Consider the following 17,908-nt stretch of genomic DNA (forward strand, 5'->3'; position numbering starts at 1 on the left):
TATAGGCATCTCTGAGATCGAGTTTTGTAAATAGTTGACCTCCGTTGAGTTTTGAGAAGAGTTCATTTATCTTTGGCAAGGGATACTGTTCGGTAGACGTGGCTTGGTTTGCGGTGAGATTAAAACTACCACAAAGTCGAATGGATTTGTTAGGCTTTAGGACGACGACGATAGGTGCGGCCCATTCTGATGTCGGAACGGCTTCTATAATTCCTTCTGTCCGAAGGCGGTCAAGTTCTTCATTTACTTTGTCTCGCTGCGAGAAGGGAACTGGTCTAGGCTTCTAGAAACGTGGTTGTACGCCTTCCTTTTGGTGCAAGTGAACTTTTACACCGTTGATTTTGCCTAGTCCAGGCGAGAATAATTTGTCATGTTTGGTAATAACATTTTTGAGACGAACTGCGGTCCTTTCTGAAGATGTCCAATTTAGAGTATGTGGTATCGGAAAGAGTGCGAATGGTTCAATCCAATTACGGCCGCATAAACTTGTACCTGGATGCGAGACGATTAGTAGCGGAAGTGTCTTCGTTACATTTGAGTAGGTGACTTGAACGAAGGAAAAACCCTTGGTTTGAACCGGAAGACCCGTGTAGGAACGTAAGGTGACTGCAGTAGGTAGTAATTCGGGTAGATTGGTTGTTCTCTTCAGGGTGTTGTAGGTTTCCTCGGACATGACAGAATAAGCGGCTCCCGAATCGAGTTCCATTGTTACGTATTTACCATTGATGTAGAAGTCGTAATTGTACGGTCTGGGTGCAGGATCAAGTGTAGTGACTTGGAATAAGGAATATTCTGTGACGTCGGTTGACAGGTTTTCTCTTGCATGTTCTGATTTGTTTGATGTCTCTGGTTCCTGATCCAAAGAATGAAGGTTGCTGTTTCTGGGCTTGTAGGTGGCATGGTAGTTAGTTCGTCTATCTCTTTCAGCAGAGATGCATATTCGCGCTAAATGACCTTTCTTGTGGCAATAGGAGCAGTTGCTTCGTACGTGTTCGCATGTATCTGCACGGTGATCATATTTACCACAGCGGAAACATCGTTTCTTCGTTTGAGAGAAAGTCTGTTTCGAAGAATTCTTGTAAGGCTTGCTTTGATTTTGAACTGGTCTGCGAGTAGATTGGGATGCTAGAGCATTGATGTGATCTGGTGAGGTAGATATAGTAGACTTCGCCGTGATATTGGAGAGATTCTTCGCAGTGGATTCCATGGTTAGGGCAATGTCAATGGCGCGTTGCAGGGTGAAGCCCGTTATTGGTTCCAGAAGATATTTACCCTGGATATCTTCGTTATCGATGCCAGCAATTAGACGATCCCTCAACATCGTGTCAAGATGAGTTACGAAGTTGCAGAATCTTGCCATGCGACAAAGTTCCGCAATGTAGGTGGCAACAGTCTCTCCCCGACGTCCGTTCTTGTTGTACTACATGCAGAAAGTGCTGGTTTACATTTATCATTTACTATTTATACATTTTCAACTAGATAAAAAAACTATAAAGAAAATAGGCTAAAACGTTTTTTATCTAATAGACAAGATAGCACAGTTCAGACCGTTGACTGCCACGTTCCACGAACATTATGCTCGGCCGCTTCGCCCGCGCCCAGGTGTTGCTTTGGCCCTCCTGCCCTTGGCAACCCTCGGAGGGCTACGGATACACTTCTGGACCGTATGGAACTACTGTGCTTGGAAGGAAAACCTCGAGCGTTCTGCTGCCTTAGTCCTTCCCTGTCGCCGACCACCTCATGGCTGGGCTCGCCGCTGATGGTGTCCCGCTTCTGTAATCTGCTCAAGGGGTGTTTGTCGGGCCCACTGGCCGATCCCGTGTGCCTTGACGGAGGTTCCGCAGGTACATTTGGGAACAGTGATGAGAGACAATTTGGGGCGCTGATTAAGGCCCCCCGCAGCATGCAGCACCTAATCAAATGTACCCTGAATGCCTATAGTGCCTAGTAGATAATCCGGCACTGTTCAAAAGCAAAAAAGAAACACCCCCTTAGAGACAATTGTTTTCACTTGGGACTGCCACTATTGCAAGGCTCTCTCAGAAGCGAGAATTTCTGTAGTGGCACTATACCGTCACGGCGTTTGGCTAAATTAAGCCCTGAAGAGGGTATGAGGGAAAACTTAATTTTTGTACTCCTGACACTGCTGTGTTTGGTATGATGCAGATAACATTACTGTAACGCGAATAGGTTTTCCTTGGATTATCTGTTAAAAGACTTGGTAAATAAATTAGGGTGCGGCAACCATGGTAACTTTCAACATGTCTATGTATATTTCAAGTATGAGCGTGATGATTGACGAGGTGAAGCCAAGAAGACAAACGCGGAAAATGACCATAAAAGCTGACACGTTGATTACAACAAACGCATCTGGTGTTTCCGTTTTCTGACAGGGATGCATTTCAGTCTTCAACGACGGGTTCAAGTCCTCTAAGCATTCACCCTCAATCAACTGGCGCAACCTAATAAATTAAAAATTTCATTTTTTAAAATAACTGTAAAAAAGTTGGTGGACCGTTGGATTTTTTCTTTTTTGAAAAAGTTGTTATTGACGTCATTACCCCCCCCCCCTTGGGTAAGCAAAGCGAAAGTCTTTCCCTCTTTCCGGGAAAATAGTGTTAACGCATTGTTTATTGCGCTATTCAGTCTTATCTGGCAGGTGATACGATTAGGCCAATCACAGCAAGTATCTCTCCCAGTGTACCTCACGCATGCCCCTACCTTCGGTAGGCGATTGCTAAGTGCTGCCGCGTAGCGCCATTTCATTTGTATGAGAAATAACTTCTATTTTTAGTATAGAGGGAGCGTTCTTTACAACGGCCTTACCTAACCGCTGAGGATGCTGAAAGGACTACGGTGCCGTAGCTATAGCTATGGGGGTTCTTACTCCACTCCTATCTCCTTCAAGATCACAGCGCCTTTGATATTGCTACGGGCGACGGTTCTAGGAAACGCAGCGCGGGTCTTAGACTCTCGGGAGTGTGGATTGGGGATTGGAGAAACGCCGGAGCGGAACAGCTCGCAGCCAATCACAAGATAGGTTAACTGGATGTGAGGAACCGCTTTACAAACACAAAATTATTCCTTTTTGACGCGACTTACATCAGCTACTGACGTAAATGAGTGGGGGGCGTCGGGTGATATTTCAAAAATTAAAAATTACAAAATAAATTCAACGGTCCACCGACGCTTTATGACCATAACTATGAAGGAGTAGCTACAACCTTCTGTTGACGGTCTTCAAAAGAGCTGTTGAAATGTTTCGCTTGAAAAACATTCCCCCGTAGTTAATCATTAAAGGTTTGCTTAGTTTCAATTTGCAACTTCCTGTCTTGGCGTAACGGTTCTTAATTATGTCCCAAAGGCCAATATCATACAAGATGATGAATTTCTCTCGATTTTCTATTGCAGAATGAATGTCCGAGTTGTTTCTCATGCTGGCAAATTTCTCGTAACACGAATCTGGGTTCGCATCTGCTCGCTTCATTACTTCCGCAAATGCGAGGTTAGTCAAAGCATTCTTCTAAAATGAAAAAAGGGATATTTTATGTATTTCTATGAAACGTATCTGCGCTACCGAATGGATTAGTAACGTAACACTAGTTGGATATAATATTGACCTTGAAGAAAGTCGGTGTTACAGAGCTTCTGTCCAATAGAGGTTTGGCATTGGCAAAATGAAAAATATCATGGATGTTGTCAAAGGGAATACTTTCTGATTTGCTCGAAAACTGTGATGCCATTTGTGAGGAGACAAACAACAAGATAATAAACGACGCCAAACTCCATGAGACCGAAAGAAAAAGCGCGACTCCATTGCACTGGCAACTTTGGGGACCTTAGATTTGAATCGATTGTTATTTTAAAACAAGCACAGAGTTACGTTGAAAGTTCTTACTCGTTCCTACAATACATTGCAATAAAAACATGAAGGGAACTTCCGATTTCATTCTTCCATATCTAGAGTTTAGTTTCCCCGTCACGTATATCAGCAAAGTAAAACCAACCATCATCAGAATTATCTAAATATATTAAAAATAATTTTTAACCATACGATGTGGCTAAAAATGGAACCATTCCACGTGAAGACATATCAAATCGGTATTTAAGTTCTAGCAAACATTGGCCAAAGATTCGTCTGTGTCAAAGATATTCATATTTACTTAAGGCACCCATCGCCTCAATAGCGAATGCACAGAAAGAATACTGGTTTCTAAGATCCTAACGCATGCATTATATATAATACCTTTTTCCTATGGTTTAGTTGGATGCACCTTGTATCAGCAGTCCCGATTCCAAAAAAAACAGCTACATTGTTCAAAATTGCTGTTTGAGAAAGAGTGGCTGCTGTTTTACAAATAGCGACCGCAATTTTGGGAAATAACAGAGGTAAACTATAAGGTTTCGATTAATTCTGAACCATACAGTTTACCATACCTGACTTAACACTATTGGCGTTAATGTAACCAAAGCTAACTTTACATGACCTAATGCTATTGGGGTTAATATAGCAAAACCTAACTTTACCTGACCTAATAATATTGGGGTTAAAATAACCGAACCTAACTTTACTTGGCCTAACTCTAATGGGTGCAACTAACCAAACCTAACCTTACCCTAATGGGGTGTTACTAACAAACCTATCCTAACCATTGAGGTTGAAATGACCCAATCTAAACAAACAACTATCATTTTTCTCATCTTGATTGTACTGCTCTTAAGGGAACTGCTGTAACGGTACACCACGTTACGAGAAACGTTGTATAGGGAACTGTCGTAACGGCCGGTAAACTGCGTTTTCGGGAAACCACTATTTAGGGAACCGCGTTTATGAAAACGTTTATTATGGGAGCCGTTCATATGAGGGCTTCCCAGATTACAATACACGTGAAGTCCCATATAAAGTATTTTCTGGATGACGAAGGGACCAAAGGCAACCCAATTGATTTCTTGCTATCGTCTCTTGAGAAGTTCGAGAATGGTTTGATCCCCGGAGGCACTTAACGCCCATATAATGATATCGGTAGTTCCAGAGTGACACTAAAAACGTCCTAGCTTAGAGGAGAAACAGGTACCCACTACCCAGATCCCTTAAAAGGTTATATGGTAAAGTCAAAACATTATTCATAAGATGAGCATGTACTGGTTTAACTTTATTATCTCAAGTTCATATACCAAATTTTTCGTTACCACTCTTAAAACACCAAATAGTGGGAAACTTAATATTAGTAGAATAATATTATCCCAAAGAAGCTATTAGTCACAAATAACGAGACCGCCCTGTACAGCAAACTGGTATTTTAAGAGTGATCATAATTTTATGCACCAACGAACGTGTTCAGTTGTTACTGTTGTCTTATTTAGTGTGGCGAATTTTCAGTTTTCGACGCACTAAAGGGGCCCTACAAGCTCAATAATTGGCACAGAAAACTTGGGGCCCGTTGTTTTAGTTACAAATAAGAAAAACCGTTATCCAGACTAACATTTGTGAAAAGTTCAAATATAATGCCAATATATTGTTAAGGAAAAAAAATAATTAGCAGTAAATTTTGGAAAATACTTTTTTTAAAAACAGAATAAGTATATTGAGAGAGTTTTTTTAATGCAAAAAATGTAATGCAAACAATTGAGCAATATTTCGCATTCGAAGAACATTAAAGTCTGTATGTTTGACGTTTTATATGTTTGGACAATAAAATTGTACACGGTCTATGGACTCAACATCGACTCTTTCATTGTGAAGAAAATATATTGAATATAATTGAATATAGCATGAGGAATATAATCAATATATAATGAAGTTTTAAGGTTTTTTCTAAATGGCATTCAACATGATTGATTTGCTCAGTTAGTGAAAAGTCTTGGGAATAGTTAATAAGATGATGAATTTTATGAATGTCCCCCATTTAATTTGTGCAAATCGTTGAGCGTGTGAAGGCCACATATTAGCTTTTACAACCTCCTTTTTAAGCTTTTTGCCCATAGCAAAAGCTTTATACGGAGACCCCTGGAAGCAGCCTGGCTAGCTGGCAGGACGGCTGGCTGTTTCTCGTTCGCGTACATTTTCGTAAATTTAAATTACGCGGCAGAGCTCGCCGGAATTTGATTCTCCACCGCACTAGCGACATCTATACTAAATTCGATTATATTTTCGACGAGAATATGCTGACTCGGAGGTAGCGGGATCAGGGCCGGAAATAAGAAAATTTATTTATAGGACATGTTGTCCAGTGACCCCCTGTTTGACTGGAAAATTTATAGGACATTGTCCACTGGAGTGTGCAAAAATAGTGTCGCTTCTCCAGAGTCAAGGTATCAAATCTTTGGAAAATTTGTTGGTCAAACTGTCCAGTGACCCCCTCAGTTTTCAAAAAATTATGGGACATTTTAAAATTTTATTGGACAATGTCCAGTGTCCTCTGCTTATTTCCGGTCCTGAGCGGGATTCGAACTGACGTTGGCGGTGTGGGATGCGGATACTTTACGTCTGAGCCACTACGGATTGTTGTTAATCTATCGATATTTTTCCCATACTTTTCCACGCCTTTGCTTATTGGTAGCGGGAATCGTTGACGTTACCGGTGTGAATATCCCTAATTTCGGGTTTTGTTAAAGACAATATCACACTGCAAAAAGCGTTAATATGCCTTGGGGCATATCTTGTTTTATAAAGTTATACTATGAAATTAGGAATCATTTTTTACCCATTTGTTTATAGCAGAATAAATGTTATTTTCATTTGTCTGACTTGTTCCGAATAATATTTGTAATCTGGGAATAAAAAATGGGTGCGAACTAGGAAATGCATTAAAACGTTCACTGGATAGTATCATTGGACTCAAGGAAAAATCTCCCTCCTATGCAAAAATATTATTGCGTTACTACTATTGTAAATCATAATTAGTGTTTCACGAACACTGACGTTTCTCTCGAGCATTCCGAGGAGTCCATTCCACGAATTTCCAACTTTGGATCCCCAATACTCATCAACGTTAGGGATGACAGTAACGCTGCAAAACAAGGAGTAACATAAAATTTTAACACTGATATTTAGTGGGGTTCCAATTGTATTGCCGCTTGCATTGTTTGTAAAAAGCAATTTTTGACTTGGAACATAAAATGGACCTTGCTCAGCAAGAAATTAATTGTTGACAAGTTTCTAGGGCCGTATTATGGGAACGAGAGGGGGAGGAATTTTACCCTCCCCAAAGTGTGGTTTTTATTTTCTAAATAACTATTTAAGATAGAAACAAAAACTCAACGGCCATATGATTTGAATGATTAGAGAAAATGCCTGTATTTTTTTCAAGAATTTAGTGGCGTTAGTTGGGGGAAGGCAGAAAATTGTTTCCACCCCCACGTCTTACCATATTGATAAATAGTCAATTATTTCTAATTTTTTCTTTTTGTTTTCCCGTTCGCAAATTAAAATAATATAAATTAGACCTAGGTTATATTAGAAATATTTATTTTTACCCGCTTGTTACATTAATAAACGTTTGACGCCAGGGTTTGTGTACCCCCTTTTGTAGGTGAAAGTTTTTGTTTAAAAATTCTATGAAATAACGTAAAAAAGCTAAAAATAAGATAAAAAATAGCAAAACTATGATAAACAAGACGGCCCCGGTCAGATTAGAGCCCCATCGTTTGTAAGGCTCCAGCAATCAAGAACGTTTTATTTGACCCTAAAAGATACAAGTTCAGAAGTATCCGACCCCAAAAGATACAAGTTCAGAAGTATCCGACCCCAAAAGATACAAGTTCAGAAGTATCCGACCCCAAAAGATACAAGTTCAGAAGTATCCGACCCAAAAGATACAAGTTCAGAAGTATCCGACCCAAAAGATACAAGTTCAGAAGTATCCGACCCCAAAATTACAAGTTCAGAAGTATCCGACCCCAAAGATACTAGTTCAGAAGTATCCGACCCCAAAGATACAAATTCAGAAGTATCCGACCCCAAAGATACAAATTCAGAAGTATCCGACCCCAAAGATACAGATTCAGAAATATCCGACCCCAAAGATACAAGTTCAGAAGTATCCGACCCAAAAGATACAAGTTCAGAAGTATCCGACCCCAAAAGATACAAGTTCAGAAGTATCCGACCCCAAAAGATACAAGTTCAGAAGTATCCGACCCCAAAGATACAAATTCAGAAGTATCCGACCCCAAAGATACAGATTCAGAAATATCCGACCCCAAAGATACAAGTTCAGAAGTATCCGACCCCAAAGATACAAATTCAGAAGTAACCGACCCCAAAGATACAAATTCAGAAGTATCCGACCCCAAAAATACAAATTCAGAAGTATCCGACCCCAAAGATACAAGTTCATTTAAGAATTAAATTCGCCACTTTCATTTTAATTACTGAAGTCTGGTGGAGTATACGACCCCAAAGATACGATAAGGCTAAAAACCCCAAACATACAAATTCATAGGTATCCGACCCCACAGATAAAAATTCAAAAGTTTCCGACCCCACAGATTAAGAGGTACCCCACCCCACATCACCCCAACATTTAAGAGATAAAAATTAATAATAAAAAACTCGGGGTTTCTATGAAGTCTCTATAGCTCAGTGGTAGAATTTCTGCCTGCTGCGTGAGTGACCCGGTTTCGATTCCTGGGTCTGACCTGAAGAAACTTTAATTAAAATTAAATCTCTAACCGAGCCTAGTAACCCCTATGGGTGGGTTGTGGTAATACCGAGCCCAGTAACCCCTATGGGTGGGTTGTGGTAATATAAAGTTCCTTTTAAGCTAAAATCTGACGATAACGAAGCGACAACCCCGGCCGCTACTACTACTACTACGACGGCTCGGGTCAAACTAAGAGCCTCATCGTATACTACGATGTGGCTAAAAATAGCAAAACGTATTAGTTAGTTATCGTCCGAATCAGTGTCCGACTCTATCACGAACGTTTTCGGGAGATTGGTGCACTCTTGGGAACAAATACAGGCGTCGGTGCACGCTAATCCATTTTTGCGGCAAGAACAATTTCCTTTGCATCCGCTCTTACAGCCACATTTTACTAACTCCAGAATGGCTTCTGGGGCTGGAAGTTCAAAACATGGAATTGCTTTGAAGCTGTTGGTTTTTGTGTCTTACTGCCATCCGGACTCTTGTGGGCACGGAATTTCAGGTTTACTATATCTTGCACATTTCCAAATGAAGGTCATGTAATGAGCCCGCAAGATGTGGGGTTTCATTGCGCCTCTTGTAGGAGTAAGGTTTTCTCCTTGCAATCCGCGCGATGAGTAGAGTTTCCAGCGGACATCTTCAAGACTCTTCTCTTCCTTAGAATTATATAATTTGCAAACAAATCTTAGAAAATTGTCTTCAGTTTCTTGATTACCTAATTCTGTCAATTCCCCAAGAGAAGAAAGCGCTTCCAGTATTTCGACATCGCATTTTAAGAACTCTTTTACGGACCTTTCTTTTGAGCGACCAGAAAACCTTCCGGTCATGTCGCATCCGGTGAACGCGTGAAAATCCAGTATGGCGTTGGCGCGTTTAATTCCAAGAGCTTTATGTATCGCAGACACTCGTAAAACGGATTTTGATTTTCCACCTTTTTTAATAAAGAATGTAGACTTTGGAAGAGAACACTCTAAGAAATCGAAGTGTTAAAAATGTGTTAAAAAGGTGTAAATTTAGAATACTCTTTTTTTTTACACCGTAAAAACACCCAAAAAAGAGTTTTTTAAAACCTTGAGTTTTTGTGGCCAATTTAAGGTGTAAATTCAGTGTAAAGTTACACTTTAAAAACACAATTTGAAATTAAACATGGAAATTTATAATAAGGCTGGTTTCTTAAATAAGGTCTTTCATTTCCATTAATGTTTGAATATTAGAGTAAAAAATAATTTGTTTAACATTTATTTAAAGATGATATTCATGAAAGAACATATTTTTCCTTTAAATAAAATAACTAAGAAATTGGTAATCAGGCGGTATTGTGCCATTATAAAACACTGCTAAAACGTGTTAGGCGACACTCTTACAGGTGTTAGGCGACAATCTTAACGGTGTTAGGCGACACTCTTACAGGTGTTAGGCGACACTCTTACAGGTGTTAGGCGACACTCTTAACGGTGTTAGGCGACACTCTTAACGGTGTTAGGCGACACTCTTAACGGTGTTAGGCGACACTCTTAACGGTGTTAGGCGACACTCTTAACGGTGTTAGGCGACACTCTTAACGGTGTTAGGCGACACTCTTAACGGTGTTAGGCGACACTCTTAACGGTGTTAGGCGACACTCTTAACGGTGTTAGGCGACACTCTTAACGGTGTTAGGCGACACTCTTAACGGTGTTAGGCGACACTCTTAACGGTGTTAGGCGACACTCTTAACGGTGTTAGGCGACACTCTTAACGGTGTTAGGCGACACTCTTAACGGTGTTAGGCGACACTCTTAACGGTGTTAGGCGACACTCTTAACGGTGTTAGGCGACACTCTTAACGGTGTTAGGCGACACTCCTAATAGTGTTAGGCGACACTCCTAATAGTGTTAGGCGACACTCTTAATAGTGTTAAGCGACACTCTTAATAGTGTTAAGCGACACTCTTAATGAGATGAAATAAAACTTACTAGAAAAATTAAACGAATAGAAAGGTTTTTTTCATTCTTAAATTCCTTATTTTATATTTAGAAGTTACAACGATTCCCTAATATTCTAATAATTCTTGATGTTCTATTATCTAATCTCATCCCTCATCCCTTTAAAAAGGGAATGACCATCGTCTACTATATGGATATTCACGCCAAGTTTTACTGGGTTTAAAATTTCGTGGGAAATTTAGGTTCTAAAGCGCACCCCTTGCGTAGGCATTGGGCGAATTAAAAGGTACCCAAAAAAATTCTCGAAATAGGAGCGCGCTCAGGCCTGAATTAATAATGTTGGCGAAGATACAAGGTTAGGTTTCTGGTTAATTAACGTTAAAGAGTTACCAATAATGAAAATATTTCTTCAGATGGTCATGTTTTTTCCCTCTCATTGAACAGAATTAACAATGGAAACGAACCTTAGGATGTACCATTTGACCGACCTCCCGCACTAAGTTCGCCCTTCCCAAAGTAGGAAACAGCGTCAAAAGACGCCCTCCGATAATGACGGAGTAGCAAGGGAATACCTAGATTAACGATTTTCTAGCTTATCTAAATATAAAAGAAAGGTGAAATAAGCCATAATCAGTAACATATCCTTTGATATTATTGCAAAATGATGCTTAAAAGGATAAACTTATATTTAAATCGGGGTAAACAAACAATTTACAGTAAATTCTTGAGATATTAATGGATTTTTAATGAAAGTTTTGTTTGTATTTCAAATTTATATCAGCAGACGCAAGCAATTTAGATCAGAAAATATTTTGTTATTATTAGGGTTTTCTAAATTTTTTATTCAAAGGATGCCCAGCACTTTGGGCCTTTTAGTGCCGTGTACACTTAACATTAAATAAACCTTCTTTGTTGCGCCATCTATATTTAGTTTAGCTTTTGATGACTTTTTTATATTCATTTCCTTGGTTTTGAATAAATATAGACTAAGTTCATTAATATTGGCATTAGGCAACACCAGACGAAGCCCCGGTCACTACACGTGGAAGGCTGGCCAACTACCACTGCCTCTAACGGTGCTTCTTGGTGTGAGGGAAACTACCTCCGATGGCAGCCCTGTCCTGCGGTGTTTGCTTCTCTTATGGCAATAATCAAATGGTCTCTGATGGTTCTAGGTTTTAAAACCACAACGCTAGTATTTTTATTCTTAAAAAAATTAGGATTGAAGTATTATCAATAGTAGCGCCATGAACGCTGAATCTCTAAAGGGACTGATAAACGGGATAGAGACGTTTGCTCTGTAAAAAAATAAACCATAATACACCTAAACTTAAACTTTTACTGGTATGTTTAAGTTTAAACCATGTAGAGACCATTTTTAGACCTCTAGTCTAGTGTTGACAGGCCAACATGTGGGGCACTTGCTTTTATTTTTAAAAAAATTAGAGTACAAAAGGGTTTTGTTTTTGTAAATAATGTTGTTGTTGAAATTAGGTTAAACACGTTTCTGGTGCTTGAAAAACTCTTAGTGAAAAGAGATTATTAAATTTAACATGAACGTCTAAATCTACTGCCTGAATATTATGGCCTCAAAAACCAATTTAATTTCCATTGCACTTGTAGAAATCGGAAACTTTCTGCCTTTTTTCAGAAGGTTTAATACGGGAATGTTTACCGATTTTTCATGCAGTTTAACACTGCATTTTAAGTTGATCAAATGGTCAACTTTATATGCAGACGTTAAACTCTTCATCCCAGAAATATCCTTACTTGAAGGGGTATAGTTCTGCACGTGAGAAATTTCCTCCTTATAGGAGAATAAGTTCTCTGAAGGTGAAACTTTGCTATGAATATAGCACTAAATGCTAATAATCCTGCGGAATAGCGGATGCTCAAACAGTAATTAAACAGCAAAACATACGAGTATTCGATATTTCAATTATGCCTCATGAGTGGTCAAAATGTAGCCATCCATAGTATTTTCTCCGTCAATATAGTATTATTACTACTACTACTATCCTACTAAAAAACTCCCACTCTTAAGGGTGTTATGCGACACTCTGAAAGGTGTTAAGCGACACTTTTAAATGTGTTATGCAACACTCCAAGAGGTGTTAAGCGACACTCTTGAAGGTGTTAAATGAGACTATTAAAGGTGTTATGCGACACTCTGGAAGGTGTTAAGTGAGACTATTAAAGGTGTTATGCGACACTCTGGAAGGTGTTAAGTGAGACTAATAAAGGTGTTATGCGACACTCTGAGAGGTGTTAAGCGAAAGTCTTAAAGGTGTTATGCGACACTCTGAAAGGTGTTAAGCGACACTCTTAAAGGTGTTATGCGACACTCTTAAAGGTGTTATGCGACACTCTAAAAGGTGTTATGCGACAATCTAAAAGGTGTTATGCGACGCTGAGAAAGGTGTTATGCGACACCTAATGGTGTTATGCGACACTCTGAATGGTGTTATGCGACACTCTGAATGGTGTTATGCGACACTCTGAATGGTGTTATGCGACAGTCTTAAAGGTGTTATGCGACACTCTTAAAGTCGTTACGCGACACTCTTAAAGGTGTTACGCGACACTCTGAATGGTGTTATGCGACAGTCTTAAAGGTGTTACGCGACACTCTTTAAGTCGTTACGCGACACTCTTAAAGGTGTTACGCGACACTCTGAAAGGCGTTCTGCGACACTCTTTAAAGTGTTATGCATTTTCTTAGAGTGTGTGATTAACACCCTTTGGGTTGTAAACCAACACTGGAAATGGTGTTGAATTTAGCACCATCAAAAAGAGTTAAAAAGGTGTAGACTTACACCTCTATTTCTTAGAGTGAAGAGTATAAATACATCGCTAGGAGCAAAACATCGGTGTCAGGAGATTCGATGAAGAGACTAGCTGATTTGTTTACTTCTAAAGCGTGCAAAATTAGAAGTGTATCAGCTTCCTCGTGGGAATGAGTTGCTACTGAAGTATTCACAGGAGTGTTGCCTTATTTAGTGACTGTACCGTAAGATACAAATAGTTTCTTGACAACGTTTGAAACACTTCTACTGTGTGCAATTGCGAATTCAGCCAGGTACATAGTAAGTTCGGACTTCGTGCGTATTGATGAAAATAAGTCCTTGAATTTTATGTGAGAGATGTTTGTGCTATCATTTATGTGATAGTAGGTGGATTTACCTTCAACTCGCTTGTTTCTGGTTTGCTCTTTGAGGGAATATTCTTTGTAGGTGTCAAAGATTAATCTTATTTCATCGTAGCCAACAGACATTTTATCTATGATGCCAACAAACATCTCCGCGAGATCCTTGCAAGTCTTTATTTTCTCTGTTTTCTTTAATGATTGCACCACCGCCATACCATCTATTAGAATCACGTTATTGGTAATTCCTGCTTTTTCTTGCTCTTGCAAACCATTGTAGAGGTGTTTTCTGGCAAGAAGAGCAACCTCTTCCTCTGTATTTCTTGGCTCTTTCAATTCTTCTTTGATCATTTCTAAAGTGAAAGATTCTAACACATGAACAACTTTCCCTTTATCATTTGGCAACAGAAGAGAGCCGTCACTAGCAAAAAGTCCACGGGGAATAGCTCCAAACTCAAACCTTCCTATGCAGTCCTTCAAGTCCAAGTCTCGGGTTTTAGCAACAATTATGAATCGTTGTAAAAGGTCACGTTCCTCAGTAACTTTTCTCTCTCACGCAAACCGATCGACTAGCGTTGTCTTTCTTGAATGTGCCAAGATTATTTCTTTTCATTGGAGCCCAAACACTTAGTTTTCCATCATTTAGACGTTCAGATACGAACAAATCAAACTTTTCTTGCCCAATTTTATCTCTCATCAAGATATCGTGAGTAGTGGCTGGATCCATTACTTCATGAGTCATGAGGTTTTGCAAGTCTGAATTTTGGGATAGGAAAGGATCACCATGAGACTCAAATACGTTTCGTAGTTTGGAAACGTTTTCATCAATCCGTTTCGACTTTCTACCAGAGCTTTCATGATGCTTATTTTCTTTAGCACTATCAGCTATTCCAAAACCAGACTCAAAATCAGAAACCAAGTCAGTAAGCATTGGAGATATTGTAAACAAACGTTGAAGGACATCGGTATTCTGAGTTGTTCCGGTGATCCCTCCGCTTACTTTAAGGCGACGGTTTTCGTGCTCAATCGCGTGATCGGAGCCAATTGAAGTAAAAGGAACATTACTTTTGCTAACACTGACATACCCATTTCTCAGTTCTTGCCAAACCTTTGGATGTTTGGATTCAGTTTGCTGCATAGTGTAAAGGTATAACGGTAATAATCTCGCATAGTTCAAATGATCATGGGCGAAAAAATATTTTATGACATTTTGGGTTGATTTCAGGTGCAATTCAAGATCAGCGTTGCGAGTTGCGCGTATATAATTCATGATTGATAAAAATTGCCTCATGTAATTGAGAAGAAATTCTGCAACTGGATTCGAATCGCTTTTTGAAGTGGCTATTTCCTGTAAAATTGTGTTCTTCATAGAGAGAGAATCTATTGTTGACTTCAACAACTCGCAACAACCATTTTCCTTCATTATTCTTTGCTACGCAGATCTAATTTCAGACGCCAAATTTCTGATGGTTTCAGACTCAGCTGGATCGTTTTTCAATAAGTTAGATATGTATAATTCGTAGAGAGCGAGCGTCGTTGTGGTATGAGCTTCTATACATCGGTACAAATGCTGTCCAGTTAGAACACGAGTAACTGTAGCGGCAGAGTACATTCCCGATTCCACCCATGCTTGATCAATTCCACTTCCTTCAACATATTTTCCAAGTGCAGCGAAAGCCCAAAAAACCACGTGCAACTCGCCAGGCCGAAATAGAAATTGTTCTCTGATGTCTTCTCGCGAAACCCACAGTTTCATTGCCATATCGGATAATTGTAAGTCGAGTGTTATGACAGTTAAAGCGTTCGTTCCAATGGCCGCAAAATTTACGCGTTGGGCCATCAAAAGCCCCTTGTAAAACGTTGTGTAGTCCGTTGGTGATGACGTTAGAAGAGGTGCTAACAGTGCTACGTTACAGATATTTCGCTGTTCGCAAATCAAAGAATTAAATGAAGACCAAGTACCGAACCCACCAGCTACATTATTAACTACAGAGCCCAAAATCCAAGCAATGTCTTCTTTCAAAATCATTGAATCGGTGAACTTGTTTTTTGAAGTATATGGAAATCTTTCCGCTCTTACGTCAGGCTTCTTGCAGAACTCATTGCCTTCAATTTCTGGGATAGATTCTCCATCTTTTGAAATCTTCAGTTTTCCAATGATTGGTGGTTTATCTAAATCCTTAGCTTGAAATGCTGCTATCGCAGTGCCGTGAAATGAATCTTGGCCGGACGGTGAGGAAATAAGAAAATCTATATTGTCCATGGCAAACCAAGTGAATTTATCCTTCACTAACCACGTTGGTAGGCATACTCCACCATGTATTGCCATTTCTCGCCATATAGTAGAGGCCATTTCTTTTTCCAATGTAATCAACTTATTGTAGCTAATTGATAATCCTAAATCATGGAGTTTGTTAACAATTAATTTTGAACGTGTGTTTTTGTGAACGTCAAGTGCTAAACCGACAGCTAGCGACGTATCTGGTTGTGCGATAAAACCACGTTCATTTTGCGTCGAAGGTTTATATGTGATTTGTATGGATGTTTTTATGACTCGCAGTAAATGATGCACCAGTGATGAGACTCCAAGATCAATTGATTGTTTTCGTCGTTCAGTTTCAATCCCACGCGTACCACAGACTATGACTTTGCCAAACTCAGTAAGGAGTTTAGGTTCTTGAAAATTAGAAAAATCGCCTTCAAATTTCCATTTAGTAACGTTAGTGGCTTCTTTACGAAGAATAGTTGCAGCTTTTTTAATGCATCTAAATCACCCTCTAAAGTACTTCTACTTTGGTAGTTTAATACAGCGGCGCTAACGGCACTGGTGGACATGAAAATCTCCGGCTCTGTGACTCTTGAAGACTTTTGAAAATGAACGTCTGGTATTTTATCTAAGATTAACTTTTTTAAGTGGCGTTTATAGTTATGATGCTCATCAACTTTAACCCCGTTTTCTTCGAGTTTATTTTTGTATGTAGTTTGTACGTCGTTCATATTAATGTAGCATTGGATTTGGAAGCTAATTCAAAAGAAATCGCGTAAATAATCGAGTTATCTGCAATTTCTTTCATGAAGTAAAAATTCTCAGTTTCATCACTCTTCAATATTTCACGTTTTGCTTTTGTAAGGCAAGATAAGTGATATTTTAAATCAAATGCAACTGCTGCAAGAGGGTCCTCTGAAGACGTAAGGCAACTAAGTCTTGATCTAATTCCATCATTTGTTATGTTTATCGCGATAAGCTTCAACTGCGAGCCCATGTTGGCTGTAGTTACTTCATGCACTAGTTCCTTTTCTTCTTTTTGACATAAAATACAAAGTTCTTTATTAAATCCTTCGATTCTGCTTGCACGTTTTGCTGTCGATTTTGATGTACCAGGTTGCCCTAGAAAATAGCTCCGCTTATACTACATGAAGCCGAGAAAAACGAAGTCATTCTGAAACTTGAGATAAAAGATCTTACCTTTTTGAACTACTGAATCGTTGCCCACTTTGGCATCTTCGTATTTTTTTTTAGCTCTTAGGATCTTCTGTTTGCTAGTTAGCTCTTGATAACAATTCCTATGATAACTAATACCTATTTCTAACAACTGAGCAGTTTCTTTCTTTTTGTATAGATCAATTAGTGTACTCAAACTTTCTCCATATTCTGAGCGTAGAGTAGCACTTTCTATTATTTTAAGTAAAGAAGATTCACTCGCGCAACTTTATTTGGCTTCATTTAGTTTTTGGCAAATTATACACGCAGAAAAACCCGTCTCTTTAGCTTGTTCCGCCATGTTATTGCATACGAAACATCGGTTCCACTAAACTTTCCCAATTGTTGGTAATAGTTTTAGTTTTTATTTCTGCGCCTTTTAAAATACTGGGTTCCCACGCCAAAAGAGTGTTTTTCGACTTTAAACTCTTAGCCCCTAGCTGAAATTTTTATGACCATGATGCCCGAGCAAACTATAGCCGGAATAGGGATTTTATGATTAGGTCGGGAGTTCGAATTTCAATGTCTATCCAAGAAGTAGTGCTCGCCTTTATTTTATATTGCTTATTTTCGTATTTTTCGTTATTCTCTTTTTTTTTTGGATGTTGCCTGACTTTCATATAATGACCCTTGCTATACGAGTGTCGCCTACGTAAAGGCTATTACTATGGCGAAGTTTATTGGAATAAAGATTAAAATGGATTATAA

At 39.2% G+C, this 17,908-nt stretch overlaps 1 protein-coding gene across 1 annotated transcript; it reads right to left on the reverse strand.

Annotated features, from left to right (window-relative positions):
- Positions 1–2,225: 2,225 nt before the first annotated feature.
- Positions 2,226–3,783, reverse strand: LOC149620880 (uncharacterized). Its single transcript, XM_089855024.1, has 3 exons — positions 3,621–3,783; positions 3,225–3,523; positions 2,226–2,462 (listed from the first exon to the last, which is right to left on the reverse strand). Exons 1-3 carry the CDS (start codon positions 3,741–3,743, stop codon positions 2,231–2,233), a joined length of 654 nt encoding a protein of 217 aa, XP_089711150.1. The 5' UTR covers positions 3,744–3,783; the 3' UTR covers positions 2,226–2,230.
- Between the last annotated feature and the right edge of the window lie 14,125 nt (positions 3,784–17,908).

The sequence above is a fragment of the Phalangium opilio genome, unplaced genomic scaffold, assembly GCF_054372755.1.
Source record: "Phalangium opilio isolate 3A_F unplaced genomic scaffold, DU_Popi_V2 ptg000209l_1, whole genome shotgun sequence".
Lineage (NCBI taxonomy): Eukaryota > Metazoa > Arthropoda > Arachnida > Opiliones > Phalangiidae > Phalangium > Phalangium opilio.